This window comes from Diceros bicornis, chromosome 6 (assembly GCF_020826845.1).
Source record: "Diceros bicornis minor isolate mBicDic1 chromosome 6, mDicBic1.mat.cur, whole genome shotgun sequence".
Classification (NCBI taxonomy): domain Eukaryota; kingdom Metazoa; phylum Chordata; class Mammalia; order Perissodactyla; family Rhinocerotidae; genus Diceros; species Diceros bicornis.
In genome coordinates this window covers 11,562,174-11,579,040 of record NC_080745.1, presented here as the reverse complement: position 1 = coordinate 11,579,040, position 16,867 = coordinate 11,562,174, and the positions used below count along the sequence as shown (strand labels likewise).

The 16,867-nt window shown below is 54.1% G+C and overlaps 1 protein-coding gene across 1 annotated transcript; it reads left to right on the top strand.

Annotated features, from left to right (window-relative positions):
* The first annotated feature begins 598 nt into the window (after positions 1-598).
* Positions 599-12,418, top strand: GDF10 (growth differentiation factor 10). The gene is made up of 3 exons (XM_058542645.1): positions 599-914; positions 8,880-9,805; positions 11,811-12,418. Exons 1-3 carry the CDS (start codon positions 599-601, stop codon positions 12,000-12,002), a joined length of 1,434 nt encoding a protein of 477 aa, XP_058398628.1. The 3' UTR covers positions 12,003-12,418.
* The last annotated feature ends 4,449 nt before the right edge of the window (positions 12,419-16,867 follow it).

The following is a 16,867-nucleotide window of genomic DNA, read 5'->3' as shown; positions in this document are numbered from 1 at the left end:
GAGCCGGCCCGGGGCCCGGGTCTCTGGCTCTCGGCAGGGGAGCGAGGAGCGCTCTCGCCCACGCCCACGCCCCCCACACTCCCCGGCGCACACTCGGGCGCACACCCTTGCGCGCGCACGCCGCCCCACACGGGCGCACGCACACCGCAGTCGGGCCAGGGACGGCCGTGTCGGCGGCTGCCCGGAGTGGTCCGGGGCGCGCAGCCGGGTCCCCCGGAGGGCGCCGCCGGCCGCCCTGCCCCGCCCCTCCCGCCCCGCCCCTCGAACCCGCCGAGCCGGGCGCGCCGTGGGCTGCAAAGTTTCGCCGCGTGAGTCCGCTGAGGCAGCGCATCGGCTGCAGCTGGGCTCAGCTCCACGCGGCTCCGGACGGCCGTGACCGCTGGCCGGCGGCTCGGGCGGCGTGGACGGACCGCGCTTGGCTGCTCGCCCAGCTCTGCCCCGCGCCCAGCGCGGACCTCGGCACCCAGCGCCCGGCGACCCCGGCTGCCAGAGCTGCCCGCGCGCCATCCCGCCGCAGGGTCGGTCCGCAGCCTCCGGTGCGCCCGCGCTCTCCCTCCTCCTCCTCCAGGGCTCCAGCCCTTCGCCACCGCCACCCACCATGGCTCGTGGCCCCGCTCAGACCAGCCCGGGACCGGGGCCCCAACTGCTGACGCTGCTGCCACTGCTTCTGCTGCTGCTCCGGGACGCAGGCGGCAGCCACACGGCCCCTGCCGGGTCCGCCCTGCCTGCGGCTGCCGACGGCCTGGCGGGGGACAAGGATCCCCAGTGGTCCCTGGGGGATGCGGCCGCCGCTCTAGGCCCTGGCGCTCAGGACATGGTCGCTGTCCACATGCTCCGGCTTTATGAGAAATACAGCCGAAGGGGCGCGCGGCCTGGAGGGGGCAACACGGTCCGCAGCTTCCGGGCCCGGCTGGGTAAGTAGAGGGGGCCCCGGGTCCCCTTCTCCTCATTCCCCCTCCCTTACTTGTCCATCCTCCCCACCTTTGCACCTCTGCTTTTCCTCTTCCTTCTATTCTATTCATTGACTCCTTCATTCATTCTTTCATTAACTATTCACTGAGCACTCGATACTGGGCCCTGAGTAGGGACACCGAAGCGGCAGAGTGAGGGAGACTTCCTGCCCTTGGGGTGCTGCCACACTTGCTGGACACAGACCACCCCAGGCACAAGGCTTTAAGCACAAGGTGGAGGTGGGACTGGGCTGGGAGAGCTTATGGGAAAGGTATCCATGTCAGAGGGGTCAGTTGTGCTGGCTCTTGACAGATGAGGAGGACACAGTCAGGTGGGAATGAGGCAGCCCTGATAGAAGTACCAGGCACTGGGCCCAGGCAGGGACATGAACCTCTAGCTGGGGGCAGTTAGTGGTTTCCGGGGCTGGGGAAGCAGAGTGGACTGAGAAGGGCCTTGGACGCCCAGTCTCAGGTGCACGGGACTGAGGCCTGCTGGGCACTAGCACAAAGACTACGGGGGTTTAAGGAAGGGTCCCAAGGCTTGGGCTGTGAGGGCACCCCACCCCTATCTGGCCCTTGCCCTACCTGGGCAGATCCTTTCCCCTCTCCCTGCACTTTGGCTGGAGCTGGACAGAGGCCACTTGCAGAGCCCTCCCTGCCCTGAGCCAAGAGCACTTCCAGACTCTAGCCTCAGCTGTCTGCCCACCTTCCCGGGCTGGGCTACATCTGCAGGCCCCAGGCTAGCAGAGGAGGTGCAGCCTGGTGGCAGGGGTGGTGGGACATCTCTGGTTGTCGTGGAGACTACTTGTGGTCACAGAATGCCATTCCAGAAAATGTGGGTAGGGATCCCCTGGCACCCTTGTAGGGGAGGAAGCCATTCATCAGGAGGAAGATCCTCAGTCTGTAGGGTCCCCTTTTGAGGTGGAGGGGAACAAGCCCAACATTGGGCCAGACAACCTGGGGTCACATCTGCCACCTGTTGATCACTGGCTGTGTGACTCGAGGTAACATCCATGGCCTCACACAGTACATGACTGTGTACTGGGGAGCACCTGCCACAGAGAGGCCCTGTCCCCCATCCTCCACTGAGCAGACTCACTAGGTCAGTGTCCCTGGGCTCCAGACCAACAGAATCTAACTCCATCCTCCCTGGTACCTTTTATTCACTAGTTGGGGTCCATTTCCGGAGCATCATTATTAAATTAAGTCACTTAAGAATCATCTAGCATGACCATGACTTTGGGCAAGTCACCAAAGCTCTGTGGACTTGAGTGTACTCATCTACGAAATGGGCAGGTCATGCCGGTATCTTCCCTGTGGGGTTGCAGGAAAGATGAGATGAGGTAATGTGTGTAAGCCCCGAGCCCAGCACTGGCCAGATGAGGTGTTGGCGCATGTTGTTCCCCTGGGGGTGCAAAGCATTTGTGTTCATAGAGGGGTAGACTTGACCTTGCATCCATGAACTCAGCCCTCAAAGCCTTGCAGTTGAGGAAAACAGGGCCAGCAAGGTCGCTGCTTCAATACCCATTGTGCCCCCGACTTGCTGCAGCCCTGAGCATGGAGGAGCGTGGTCTGTCTTTCTCTTTTCACAGAATGGGTGTGGTATAAGTAACAGTGAAGCAGAGGATGTTAGCCCTGAAAAGGAACTGGAGACAATACTTCAAATCCAGCTCTCCAATTTTGCAGATAAGGAAACTGAGGCTGAGGGGAGTGGGGCTGTTCACAGTGGTGATGGTTGGCACCTCCCATCTGCCAGGCTAATGCTCTTCTCACTGCAAGCCTCCTCCCTGCACCTCCATCAGAACTAAGCCCAGGACTTTGGCGACAGATGGTGGAACAGACAATTCTGAGAGATCAGAATTATTCTGGACCAGTCTGGGGCTGTCTGACAACTCCTACACTCTTGTTTGGAACCATTTGACAGCCATGGGTACCAGTCCCAGCTCCACCAGCTACTGGCTGCGTGCTGTGGCACATGTCACTTGACCTCTCTGAGCATCAGTTTCTTGTGCGTCATTGGGGAGGTGAAGAATCAGTGGGATAAGGTGGGTTTTTTGCCTGGTGTGGAGTGGGCCTAGGCAGCTTGGTTCCTCATCCTCTCCCTTGATTGACTGAAGTTGTTTCACACCCAGCCCTCAGAGGTGCCTGCTTCGTGACCTAGAGACCCAGTGGGGAGGAATTGTGAGCCTGAACAGGGACCCCTCATCTTATGGGTGAGGCCCAAATGTGGGGGCATCTGCTCTGGTCCTAGACCGTACTGGTACCAGCCTGCTCCATGCCGGTGGCCTCTGCCACCTCGGTGGGTGGCGCCTCTTCCTGAGCAACAAATGCATCAGTCCTGGCTGCAGTGGAAACGGCTCCTCACCTGCCGCCAGGCAGCGCAGCTCGGGTTCCGCGTGCAGGCTGTGGGCGGACTGGAGGGTCCAAATCCCGAGTCTGGGACCTGAGCAGGGGACTGAACATGTCCGTGACTCAGTTTTTTTCACTTCTAAAATGAGGCTAATGATGCTCCCTTCCATATAAGTTTTTAAAAATGAACTAGGATATGTCCAGTGCTGAAAACAGTGCCTGGCACATGTAAGTGTCAATAATTTATTAGCTCCTGCTATTATTACTCCAGCCACGCCCCCCTTCCATTGCTCCCTGGAGTGTGCTTTGTTCTCTATTAAGTCCACATCAGTGGAGAGAGCTTCTGAGCCTGACCTTAAAGGGTTAAGGTTAGACAACCTCTACCCCAAATGGCCTGTCTTTCAATTTGAGCTTTGCCACCTACCTGTGTGATATTGGGCAATTTACTTAACATCTCTGAGCTTGATTTCTTCATCTCTAAAATGAGAATAATAATACACATCCATCTGTCAAAAATGCCAAAAGTCACGTTCATTTCAGTTCCCCAAGCACGTCATTAGGTGGCAGGTGCTGTAAGCTCGGAGGACACAAAGATGCCTAGACTGTTTGCTCTGCCCGGAAAAGCTCATGAGCTGGTGGGACAGGGAGAAGTGAGCAGAAGAACATGGGCAGCAGGACAGGTGGTGCGGCGAGTGACAAAGGGCTCGAGGCGTCTCAAGGGACAGCACTGACCCACGTGAGGGGCCGGTGGACAGGGGTCAGTGAGCCTTCACAGAGCAGGTGAGGCCAGACAGCCTCTGAAGGGCAGGAGGTGTAGCCGGCTGTAGAAGTGAAGCAGCCTGCTGTGTGCTGGGGGCTGTGAGGAGTCTGGCTTCAATGAGGAAGCCATGATGGGAGTGGACCGGGGGCCACAACCGGGCCATCAAGAGCCTTGCATTTTACAAGTTTGTCTGTAGGCAGTGGGGCAGTATGTGGGTGTGTCCACAGTGGAGGGGGAGGGGGAAGGGAGGGACGGAGAGGGAGAGGCAGAGAAGGGGAAGAAAGGGAAAGAGAGAGAGGGAGAGACGTTGTAAAAGAAATGCATATTTAATGGAGAAAATCTGGAAATCCTAAAAAATTACAGTAAAGACAAGAAGTCATCCCTAATCACAAACCCAGATATAACCAGAGTTAATGTTTTGATGGAATATGTATATACACACATACATATACGTATATATGTATATGTGGGTGGCGCGCATATATATATCCTTTTATCCATATATATATATCCTTTTTTACCCTAATAGAATCATATTTTCAACATGCAGGTAAAACTTGAAGTTACTTTCTTTCATCACTGGTCATCCTGAACTGGTTTTCATGCTATTTGCCATTTGCAACTGTTCCTGTGGAAACTGCTTCTATCTCTCGGGGTTCTTGTCTTTTTCTTAGTGATTTGTAGAGGTTTTTTGTATAGTAAGGACATTACTGCTTCATCTATAATAGATGATTTCCTTATGAAGCGTGAGTGTGACGTGAGGGGTGACAGTGTCCTGTGGTCACAGTGGCGGTTGCGGCTGGGCCCTGGACGAGGCCGTGGTGGACGGATGCAAAGTTTGAGATGGTTATGGACAAGAGGATGGAGACCTAACAGGAGCTGGGATTGGTTAGAGGCAGGAGGGGAGAGGCCACAAGAATTCTCAGGCTCCTGCTGGAGGGGTGGACAGGTGGCCACAAGGACACAAGTTTGGGCACAAGGACAGGGAGAAAGGTGTGTGCCCTGCCTGTGGCAGTGGCCTGTGATGCCACATGGCCAGTATGTTCTGAGCATGTGCCGAGTCGCCAGGCACCGAGCTGTGAGCTCTGCAGAGACGATCTTGCAATCTTAGGAGGCACATGCAAACATTCTGCCCAGTTTACAGATGAGGAAACGGAGGCACAGAGAGGTTCCATGACTTGCCTGAGGCCCCACAGCTAGTAAGTGATGCACACAGGATTTAAATCCTGACTCTGGAGCCTGCATGCAACTAGACACTAGATACCTGTTAGTCCTCTTCCTCTCTCTGCAGTGCCACTGGCTGACCCACAGCTTCCTTCCTCCAGCTGGTCGCCTGCACACTCAGCCCAACGTTCTCACTCTGGTCACCCTGCTGGCTGTTTCTAGGGTAAATGGATGAAGGGACTCATCTTTAGGTGGCTTGGATTCTGTTTCTATAGGGCAAGCAGTCTGAGGGTCCCCTTGACCTGAGGGTTGGCCAGCAGGGAGCCTGGGGGCCCCCTGAGCTAGGGCCCCTTCCCGACCTCTTTCCTCTCTAGTCCCATCCCCACTGAGCTGGAAAGGAGGTTGAGTGCCCAGCAAAGTGGCCCCGGCTGGGGTTCTGAGATTGCCAGAGATCCACAGAGATCAGCTTGTCTGAATAAGGTCAGTCCTTTCTTTCTAGACCTGGAGTTTAATGCACCTAGCACACAGGGGCCTCCCTTGGACAGTGCTCTGTAAAGCTATGATGGGCACTACAGCTGGGCATCGCCACGATTACTAGTCTGTCTCATCCCCAGGCTGAGCTCCTTGAGGGCACCTCGACAGGACCCCGGCCAGCCCAACACTTAGCCCAGAATAGGAGCTTCCCAAATGTTTATTGGGAAAAGGGAAGGAGGCAGGGAGGAAAGAAAGAGGGGAGGAATGGAAGACCTTTTCTAGCTGACCATGAGACATGAGCTACCAGCACGGTTCAGAGGAAACAAGGACTTCTCTTTGGGGCTTCTGCATTGCAGGCTGGGCTCATCCAAGCTAGGAGACTTCAGACAGGTGCTCCTCTCAACCACAGCCTGGAGCCCACAGCATCTCATGCATGCAGGCACAGTCAGAGAGCAGGGCTAGCCTGTGGCCCTTCATGCACTGGGGATGAGGATGACCCATCTCCACCTCAACAGTTCCAAGAAGGGAGGGTCTTCATGGGCAGGCTGCCTAGGGAGGGGCGAGCTCCCTACGGCCAAAGGCGGTCAAGCCAGACAGAGCAAGGACTCCTGCCCTGAGTGGAATTGATGGGCTGGGTGACCTCTAAGGTTCCTCGTCCTCTGAATCCCTGAGCATGCTCTCTTCTCCGTCCTAAGGGCAGGGCAGCACTTGCTGTCCCCCTCCTGCACCCTGTGCAGACATAACCTCCAGGGAAGGCCAGTCCTCCTCTGCACCACTTCTTGCCTGCCAGGGGGAAAGTCCTCCCAACACCTTCTTTGGGCCACACTCGCTTCCAGCCAAAGTTGCTCTCCCTGCCATGGTGCTCACAGTTGTCCTTCTTTATACTCTCTTTCATTCTTTACCTCATCACTGGAAGGGGGGTCAAAGTGCTTTTCTCTGGGGAGCCCCATCTCTTGCCCCCCTAGTCTCCCATTTTCCTCCTCGCCGAGCCCTGGAGGTTTCCAGGCCAGAGATGCTTGCATCCTGCTTGCTGCCATGGACCAGCTCTTCAGAAAGAGAAGTGTCTGTCCTAGAGCCTCTCAAGTGTTTTCTAGCAAAGAATCTGTTAGTAGAACAATAGAGTTAAGACTTGAACTGGATAAAAGGAAAACACTTTATCTGCCATGTTAGTTGGGTCACAACTCAGATATTTGGATCATTGAGTGGGAGGTACCCGATTTGGTGTAGGAGGAGCCTGCTCTGCCAGCCTTGGTCTTTTACATGAAAGTGGCAGGGAACCACATTTGGGGGCTCCTCCTTTGTGCCTGGCACAATACATATGTCATTTATTTAATCCTCCAAATGATCATATGAGATTGAGATTCTGTTGTCCCTCTGAGGCAGGTGAGCTTGGTGTGGTCCTGTCGGGGCCTGGAACCCTAGTTCCGAGTGCCTTTCCTAGTGTGGGAGGGGCTGCCTTGCTGGTGATATTGCACCCCACCCAAGGTCAACCCCCGATACGCAGCCACCATCCACCAGTGCTTCCCAATCTTGCCTGATGGTTAGAATCCCCTGGGTTGCTGGTTAAAATACAAATTCCTGGGCCTCATTGTCCCAGACGCTCTGAATCAGCATATCCAGAGGAAGGCAGTGAGCAGGAAGTTTGGGTAACACAGGACTGGAGACCATGACATTCAAGGCTGTGTTTGGGAAAGCCAAGTTTAAATGACCATCAAGACCATGTGCTCCTCCTTATGTGTGGAGCATGTTGAGGGGCCACCACACCTCTCTGTGGGTTTGTTCTGAGGATAAGATAAGGCATTGTCTCTAGAATGTCACCTAAGCTTTGACTGGCATTCATCGAGCCTCCATAGATGTGCTTTTCCCTTCCTTCCTCTTTCTCATAGTCCCTTAAGAGTGCATGACAAATTTTCCCATCAAATTATGCCTCCTTCCCAATGGAAACAAATAACCTTAAACTGATGATTTTGGTTAAAAAAAAAAAATCCCAGCTGATCTCCTGGGTACATGTGTCAGAGAAGCTGTGGCCCCGACACATGCCCTTTGGAGAGCCCAGCGTCCCACACACATACACACTCTTGCACTGGGAGCTCTGTTCCTCTCCCAGCTTTTCCCAGCAGACAGACACCAGGCAGCAGGAAACAAAGCCGCGGGAGGGAGGCAGCTGACAGGCAGCTCTGGTCTCCTGCTGGTCTGCAACATCACAGGGAGGCCTCTGAACGACTCCTCCCTCCCATCCGCACCCTAGAGAGGACTTGGGCATTCAGAGAACTCATGCTGCCCAGGCTCGGGCCAACTTCCTGGGGCTGCAGACGAGGCTGTCCTGCCCTGGGCCCTGGGGCTCACCTGGGAGAACCAGGCGAGAAGGAAGGGGGGTTGAAGCCCCTGGGGTGCAGGGGCCTGAGCGTTCTCGAGCTGCAGATGTGATGTCTGAGGGATTGTGGTCCTTATCATGGTCTGGGCCTCTGGAGTGCAACGTGGACTTCCGGAGATTTCCTTGAATGACCTGGTATGACCCTGATATTGCTCTTTCTTTGTAAAACAAGTTTAAAGCCCTTGGGCAGAACAAACAAATGGCTGTGCTCTTAAGCCCAGTTCCCTGAGCAGGCGCTCAGAACACAGGGAGAGTATGAGGCGGGAGGGAGGCCCGCCTACTCGTTCCACCTCATTTGAAGAGTGACTGCATTTAATGTCTGAATTATAGGAGGCTGTGCAAATACAGGAGGGGCTGCTGTCAGCAGGGCGTGGACCCAACCCAAACCATCCCAAACCCCTGATGCCACCTTATCTGGCTAATGAAGGTGTCAGGGGTCTTTGCTCGTTGGTTCATTGAGAGGCATTGGAGTGCAGGGAGAGGAAACAGGAGGCCTAGGGTCCAGCAGGCCTGAGCGCCTACTCTGTCTGCTACGTTGTTTTTGTTTTTGTTTTTGTTTTTTGCCGTGTGATATTGACAGTCCTCAACCTCTCTGACCTCAGTTCCTCATCTATTCATTGAGGATAACAAAGGGCACCCTCCTCCCGTTAATGTGAGCCTTACACCAGATGAGGAAAGCCTAGCTGGCCTAGAAGTGCTCCCTAAATGGGTGTTCCTCTCCATCCCAGCCCTGGACGGGAGACCCTCTGAGCACCGGGACCTGTCCAGGAAAGAACCTAACAGACTGTGGTCTGTCCTTCCCTCGCAGAAGTGGTCGACCAGAAGGCCGTGTATTTCTTCAACCTGACTTCCATGCAGGACTCGGAAATGATCCTCACGGCCACATTTCACTTCTACTGGGAGCCGAGGTGGCCCCGGGCGCGTGAGGCGCCGTGCAAGCAGTGGGCCAAGAATGTGTCCTGCCGCCTGCTGCCCCAGGGCCCACCCGTGCGCCGGCACCTGCTCTTTCGCAGCCTCTCACAGAACACAGCCACCCAGGGGCTGCTCCGTGGGGCTATGGCCTTGGCGCCGCCTCCACGGGGCCTGTGGCTAGCCAAGGACATCTCCCCCATCGTCAAGGCGGCCCGCCGGGATGGCGAGCTGCTCCTCTCAGCTCAGCTGGATACTGGGGAGAAGGAGCCGGGGGTGCCCAGGCCCAGCCCTCATGCACCCTACATCCTCATCTACGCCAACGATCTGGCCATCTCAGAGCCCAACAGCGTGGCAGTGACACTGCAGAGATATGACCCCTTTCCGGCTGGAGACCCGGAGCCCGGCGTAGCCCCCAACAGCTCTGCAGACCCCCGCGTGCGGCGGGCCACACAGGCCACAGGGCCCCTTCAGGACAACGAACTGCCGGGGCTGGACGAGAGGCCGGCACACGCCCCGCACGCACAGCACTACCACAAGCACGAACTGTGGCCCAGCCCCTTCCGCGCGCTGAAGTCCCGGCCGGGGCGCAAGGACCGCAGGAGGAAGGGCCAGGATGTGTTCGAGGCCTCCTCGCAGGTGCTGGACTTCGACGAGAAGACGATGCAGAAAGCCCGGAGGAAGCAGTGGGACGAGCCGAGGGTCTGCTCCCGGAGGTATCTGAAGGTGGACTTCGCAGACATCGGGTGGAATGAATGGATCATCTCGCCCAAGTCCTTCGACGCCTACTACTGCGCGGGAGCCTGCGAGTTCCCCATGCCCAAGGTAGGCGTGGTGGAGGACCACCGCCGTGTTCTGCCGATGGCTGAGTGTGCCTCTCAGCTCTGCCCCTACCAACAAGTCCCTCTGCCTCTTGACCTCTGCTTCCTGTCTGTAAAATAGGGGTAATAACCCCTCCCGTCCATTCGGAGCGGGGAATAGGAGAACAGAGGTCCCAAAGTGGCTTCCTGTTGGTCAGATACAGCCCACACATGGATGCAGTCAGTCTGTGCTTCTGAAAGTGTTGACTTGGTTGAATTTGATTCTTTAAATCAAAGCGTTTTTTCTTTTGGAAAGCAGGAGAATCCATCTCCTTAAGTGTGTGTCACCACACAGCAACAGTCTACAGTGGCTGAGTAGACACTGCCCCTGCCACACCCCACACCCCAGCCAGACATGTCAGACCCCTAAAGCCCCCTTCTCATCAAGGCTCTCGTTTCTCTTCCTGGCCTGGACCTCACAGTGCTGGCATCTGCGTCCTGCACAGAACTGGGCTCAGTGGCTTCCCGGTGTGCCCCCCCACACACTCAGGGCAGGAACCAAGGGCAGTTAGCTCTCACCGTGCACGAGGGTGCAGGACACACAGCGTGGGGCTGTTTTATCCATTGTGCTGGCCCTGGGTTTTCAGATTCTCACCTTCTCTCTGGGCTGGGCTGTGTCTCTGTCCATCTATCCCCCGTGGCCTGAGCTGTGGTGGGCTGGCTGCTAGGTAATCTCGACCCCTGGCACACAGCACACACTTGCCTCCTGCTTAGCTCCTCTGCTCAGTTCCAGGTCGGGTCTCCCCTCCAAGAAAGGAAGTCGGTGCATAAATCCAATTTGAACATAAATAAATCAGCCAACTGGGAAATCCCAGACCTAGACATGGGGGGCATTAACCTGTTTGGGAGTTAAGGAGCTTCTCCTCCAGGCTGTGCATGTGCAGAGAGAGGAAGGGAGGTGCCTGACAGACAGGCGTCTGCTGGAAGGTCCCAGCACAGGCCTGGGGCAGATGCAGGACGAGTACTCAGCAGGCTCCAGCTGGCTGACCCGCTACTTACCTTATCAGCCTGGCTCTTGCTGCCTTCCCACATTCCCTGACACCAGCCTGAACCCCATAAATCAGATTTTCCTGCCTCGCTCTTCTCCCCACCTCCCCATGTAAGAGACCGTTCTCATCAACGCACCATAGATAAAGCTCTCTTTGGCTGTGATGAGCTGAAGCGCAGGTGACTTTGTCCTGTCCATCTTGTTGGGGGTGCTTACAGAAGGGCATTCTCTGTGTTTGCCGCTGGGATCCAGACTCCCCTGGATGTGAGAGGCTGCCTGGGGAGGGGAAGAGAGCCGGTGTGGCCCCAGCGAGCACAGTTTCCAAACCCAGCTACTTTCTAGTGGAGGAGTGTTGGTCAAGTTATTTAGTCACTTTTAGCCTCAGTTTCTCCACCAGTAAAATTAAGGTAGTCCTGCCCCAGAAGACTGATACAATGACAAAACGGGGTGATGCAGATGGAACAGCACCTGACACCCCCACGGCAGACTTGCCCGGAAAATGTCAGTTTCCAGCCCCATCACGCTCACGCACACATACCTGCAGCCCTCCCCTCCAGTGCTGAGAACGTGTTCCCACAGGAAGCACGTCTATACTCCTCAGACTGTAAAATCTGGGCAGCTGTGGCCCCAGGGGGCACTGGCTGGGCACGTCCCTCAGCTTTCTCTCTGGACAGCTCCTGCCCAGTTCCAGGTGCTCCTGGGCAATGTGTGACATGCAGGTGCCCCCAAGTGGCCAGTGCCATGTAGGGGCTATGACTTTCCTCTGGGGACCCCGAGGGGCAGGAAGGCCAGAGGGTCTTGCAAACCTCCCTGGGACTCAGTCTGTGGCTGACTTGGGAGGAAATGTGTGCCAGCCCTGGGATCTCACCTTTTCTTCTGTGTTGCTGCCTTTTCCATGGGCTCAGTCAAGGACGTGCTCATGGCACAGTGGGTGGGTGAGGGCAGGGCACCGAGGTAACCATGCTCCTCTCCCACCTTGCAGATCGTTCGCCCGTCCAACCACGCCACCATCCAGAGCATCGTCAGGGCCGTGGGCATCATCCCTGGCATCCCAGAGCCTTGTTGCGTCCCCGACAAGATGAACTCTCTTGGGGTCCTCTTCCTGGATGAGAACCGGAACGTGGTTCTGAAGGTGTACCCCAACATGTCCGTGGAGACCTGTGCCTGCCGGTAAGACCAACTGCTCTGCCATGGAAGGAAACCTTCTCCCCACCCCGCGCCCAGCAGGGCAGCGTCCTCGGAGCCTTCTGGTGTGAGAGCTTGACTTGGGGTGCAGCTGCAAAGGCAGGGCAGAGCACACAGGCAAGCTTGCTGGTCCCCAGAAAGATCTATCCCCTGGGGCATCATTCTGGGGTCTTTCGTTGCTAGTGACTTAGCCCCTAAATGCCGGTCTGAACCCCTGAAGGAGTCTGGGAATTAGCCTTGGCTAGGTGATTGCCGCTGGTCCGTCCCCTCTGCTCTGCAAACCGAACGTGTCCACAATGTTGGCATTTGTGATCATCATCTCATAACCTGGGGAGAAACTGAAAACCTGAGGGTGCTGGCTCCCTTCACCTGGAAAGAACCTCTGTTTAAATAATCAGTTTAAAACACTTCAGGCCACATATTGATCCTGGAAAACAGGACCTAAATAGTGGTATAAATGGATGTTTTCTTTCCAACTCCACTGCAAAAGTTTTTATATATACAGTATGCAGCTATAACCAATTTCGGTTTCTTTTTCTTAATATACATTTTATTTTAAAACAAAAAGGAGGGCGTTGACACCATTCCACACAGAGGTAGTCATGCTGGTGAAGTGTGCATTGTTTAAACATGCTTATTGAAATAACACACACAGTAATATGTTGGAATACTAAAAAATAACCAAGATTTTTATATTTTTGTAAATTATACTTTCTATACTGTAGATTGTGTATGTTATGTGTTTTTATCAAAAGCTAATAAATTAAAGGTACAGTGGTATCTTGAAAAACTAAATGTCACCCATTCCAAAATGTTGGTGGATCCCTATCTTTAAGTATAGCATCTGGGTGGCTGCTGGGGACACAGCCTCCTTTAGCATCAGCCAAGGGCCCCCTAGGCCATCTGCATACTCTCTCATCTCTGTGCTAAGCTCCAGAAACTGGCTGCTCCTGTGCCTTCCAGAGTCCTGCCCACCCACTCTGGTCCACAGCCCCTACCCTGGGCTCATTCAGGCAAGACACGGCCCCAGGCAGGCACAGTGGCCTCACAGAGTTTCCTTGCTCAGAGGGGACATCGAGTGCTTGGGAGGTGTCTGAGACATTTAAAGGAACATCTGCAGTTGCTGGTTACAGACCTTTTACTTGGGCTCCTTCAAGCAAGAGATTCAAAAGAAGCTGTCAGGGGTCTCTCCTGAGGTCCAGGGGCTCCTGAGGTTCTGGAATGTCTGCTTCTCCCTGTGCATGTTTGTAGAATGGCCAGCCTGCTTCCTGTCAGCAGCCCTGTCCCAAAATAGCCTCCCCCAAACGGCTCCCTTATCCCCGAGGTGACATGGCCTTACAGTTGTAGTGCCTGAGGCTGGTTGACCGGCATTTCTGAAGAAGCTGGGTCTGTTTAGGGACAGGTGTATAACAGTCCCTCAGCTGGGACCTGAGAGGATGACGTGGCCCCCAGTCTTCCTTGGAGGAGATGGAGAAGCCATGAGCAGTCCTCCAAGAGGGGACTTAGAAGGAGAAAAGAAGCCCAAGGCATCTGTCTTAGATCAGGCTCCTGAGACCAGGGTTCCTGTGCAAGGGAGATAGAAGGAAGTGCTCCCAGGAGAAATAGGGAAGGAGGGGTGCAGCAGGACAAGAGAGCAAGAAGCTTAACATCTCAGACGTAGATCCTGTGGGGAGCTCTGGAGCTTAAACTACACCTCAGGGTTAGTCCGGCATTGAGGCAAGGGAGCTGGACGTTCAGACCCCTCCTGGGTACCCCCCAGTGGGGAGATAGAAACTCCCAGTTCCCTGGCCCTCATGGTGGTTCTGGAAGCCCAGGCAGCCTCTGAAGAAGGCTGCAGTGGCAGCTACTGGAGGCAAAGTGACTGACGCTGGAGAGAGTGCCCAGAAAGGGAGGTCAGGGGGTCTGAAGGCACCTGGGTGGACGGCAGCGAGTGCCCAGCGTCTCCTCTGAGGTGCTCCAAAGGTTCCTGGGACGTGTGTGAACAGCTGCCCCGGGCAGAGTTCAGGGGAGGCGAGGGGCGTGGTCCTCTCCTCACATGCTGCTGTCCTGAGACTAGAGGAGCCATTCATTGGATCGCTGGGATGGCTCAAATTGGTCTGCAAACTTAGTGCTTGGTTTGCCATGTCTAATCCTTTTTGAAACAGGACAGGGTATAAATTAATAGCAAAATAAGTAAAAAATTGGGGCTTGATAAAGCTCCAAAGGCCTTTCTTCTCAATATTAAATTCCTCATTTTTCCTTCTTTTCAATTTTTTCTCATCAAACTGCTCCTTTTCCATTTCTTGATAAATATTGAGTGTCCCATAATAGTTCTATCTTATTCTTTCCCACATGTTCAGTTTCTGGGAGATCTTCTGGGTCACCACAAAAGGCTACAACTCCTCTGAGCCTTCATTCTGGGTTACAGGGGTGGGGGAAGCAGGCTAAGAGGATCACCCTGTGTCCAGCCAGGGTGGGGCTCCACGGTTGCACCAGGATTGATGGCACCCAGTGGTGATGGCTTTGGGGGAGGGGTGGAAGGAACCAGGGTCACCAGTGACCCCTCACTTTTACAGAGCACCATGCAGTTCAGACACAGCATCTCCCTTAGCCTCATAGCAACCTTGCAACTTGCTACCTGATTGGTGACTCAGAAAAGCAGGTTCAGGATAGGTGAGCAATTATGTCCAGCAATGTCTTACCAAGACCACAGGTAATGTCAGCTTTGACACCCACGGCTGCCTGATTGAAAGCCTAAATGGCTGGTGTTGCCCCGCAGGTTTCTGGCCAATGACCTTCACTACCACCCCACTGGGGCTGTCCCAGTGGCACTGAGTGGCCTCACAGTAAAGCAAGGTTTAAAAAGAAACGTATGTATGAAACAACTTTTTTTCCTCTTAAAACCAAAATGTCAACATCACGTTATCACAACAGCAAGAGGTTCCAGCACACAGCCCAGATGTGCATGGTCCCTGAGGTCCCTCAACCGCATGGGTGTCAGGCTAGAGTGCTCCGAGGTGGTCAAGGACATACGTGGAAATGGGCACAGATGCCTGCCCAGGGGCCTCAGATCTGCTGTGCATGCAGGACCAGCTCCCTGTGAATGTCAAATCATGGGAAGGATGTGCCAACTCAAGCCAACAGCAGCCAGCAGTCCTAGGGCCCTTTGTAGTGTTTGTCACATGAATCCCACAGGGTGCCGTTGCTCAGAACACAGAGGCTGTGTGGTGGAGAGGAGTCCTGAGCAGACACTGAAATGCAGACAGGATGGGCCCAGGGAGGAGCACAAGACATCCCTAACCAAGAGCCTAGCCAGAGCAGGGCACCACAGAAAGGAAGGGCAGAGCTGCCCCGGGGGTGATAGAGACAGGGATAGAAAGATGGACATCATACTGACACGAGCAATAATGGACACTTGTTGAGCGCTTACCACGTGCCAGGCTCTGTGCTAAAGGCATTCAATGCTCCTGAGGGCCACCCAGGCATCTGTGGACACCCCCTGGCCCTCTCCCTGGACACACACAGCATGGTACCAAATACGATTCCTGAGCATGGCCCTCGACCAGCTCAGGTGAGAGGTGGCCACTGCTGTACGTTCTAGAAGGCTGAAGTCCAGACACAGTGGTATGGCTCATCAAAACATGGGGAAAATATAGTCCAGCTCAGCTAGCAACGCACATTAACAATTTTTTGTTCATCAAATTACTAAAGACTAGAAGGAACTACTGGTGAGGGGGTGGTAAGCAGGTGCTCTTAGGCTCTGCTAATGGCAGTAAATACTAGAAGAGCATTTCTGGAAAGCAACTCTGCAATGTTTACCAAGAGCTTTGAAAATGTGTACATATACTTGGACTTAGATATTCCACTTCTCATGACCCATCTTAAGGAAATAATATAAAATATAGACTATAATAATGTGCCTTGCAAAATTATCTTAATAAGTAGTCTAATTGCCCTACATTTGGAGAATGTTGAATACACTAGGATATGTCCATAAGGTTGGATATTGCTCAGTCATTAAAAATGAAGTATATGAATTTTTCATGGCATGGGAAGATACTTACACAGTCCTTTAATGGCATCTCCTTCTGGTGACCAGATCTAGACCCCTCTGGTGAATCATCCCAATCTGACTCTCCTTCCTTGCTTCCAAGGACATCACCCCCACCTAAGCCAATCAAGGCATTGCATTCCCTGGCCACAACGATTGGCTGGGGCGTGGGAAGATGACCCAGTCAGGACCAAGCAGACACCATGAGAATAACTGGGACTTCCTGGAAAAGAGGTGTTTGCTCCTCCCCCACCAGATGTGGACTGGATGCAGACCTGCAGCCGCCATCTTGCCAAGACACAGAGATGGCGAGCAAAGAGCACACAGTGGGAGGCAGCTCTGAGCATGCAGGAAACCTCACTACAACTTTGCCTGTACTCTGGACCAGCCTGTGCTAAAGCCAAACCATCGCTGAACTTTTCAGCTCTCATTAGTTAGCCATAATCCATTTTGCTCAAGTCTGTTTGGATTCTGCTTTTCTGCAACCTGAAGTAAAAGGAACTCTAAATGATATGCTTTTTAATTTTTTTTAATTGTGGTAAAATATACATAACATAAAAATTACCATTTTTAAGTGTACAGTTCGGTGGCATCCAGTACATTCACAATGTTATGTAACCATCACCACTACCCATCTCTAGAACTCTTCATCTTGCAAAACTGGAGCTCTGTACCCATTAAACACTAACTCCCCATCCCTCCCCCTAGCCACCACCATTCTACCCTCTCTCTCTATGCATTTGACTACTCTAGGTACCTCATATAAGTGGAATCATACAATATTTGTCCTTTTGTGACTGGCTTACTGCATTTAGCATAATGTC

Excerpts from the sequence above, each read along its gene's own strand:
- GDF10 (XM_058542645.1), top strand. The coding sequence starts at position 599 with ATGGCTCGTGGCCCCGCTCAGACCAGCCCGGGACCGGGGCCCCAACTG. Across the intron at positions 915-8,879 it reads CAGCTTCCGGGCCCGGCTGG|AAGTGGTCGACCAGAAGGCC; the intron begins GTAAGTAGAGGG and ends CTTCCCTCGCAG. Across the intron at positions 9,806-11,810 it reads GCGAGTTCCCCATGCCCAAG|ATCGTTCGCCCGTCCAACCA; the intron begins GTAGGCGTGGTG and ends CCCACCTTGCAG.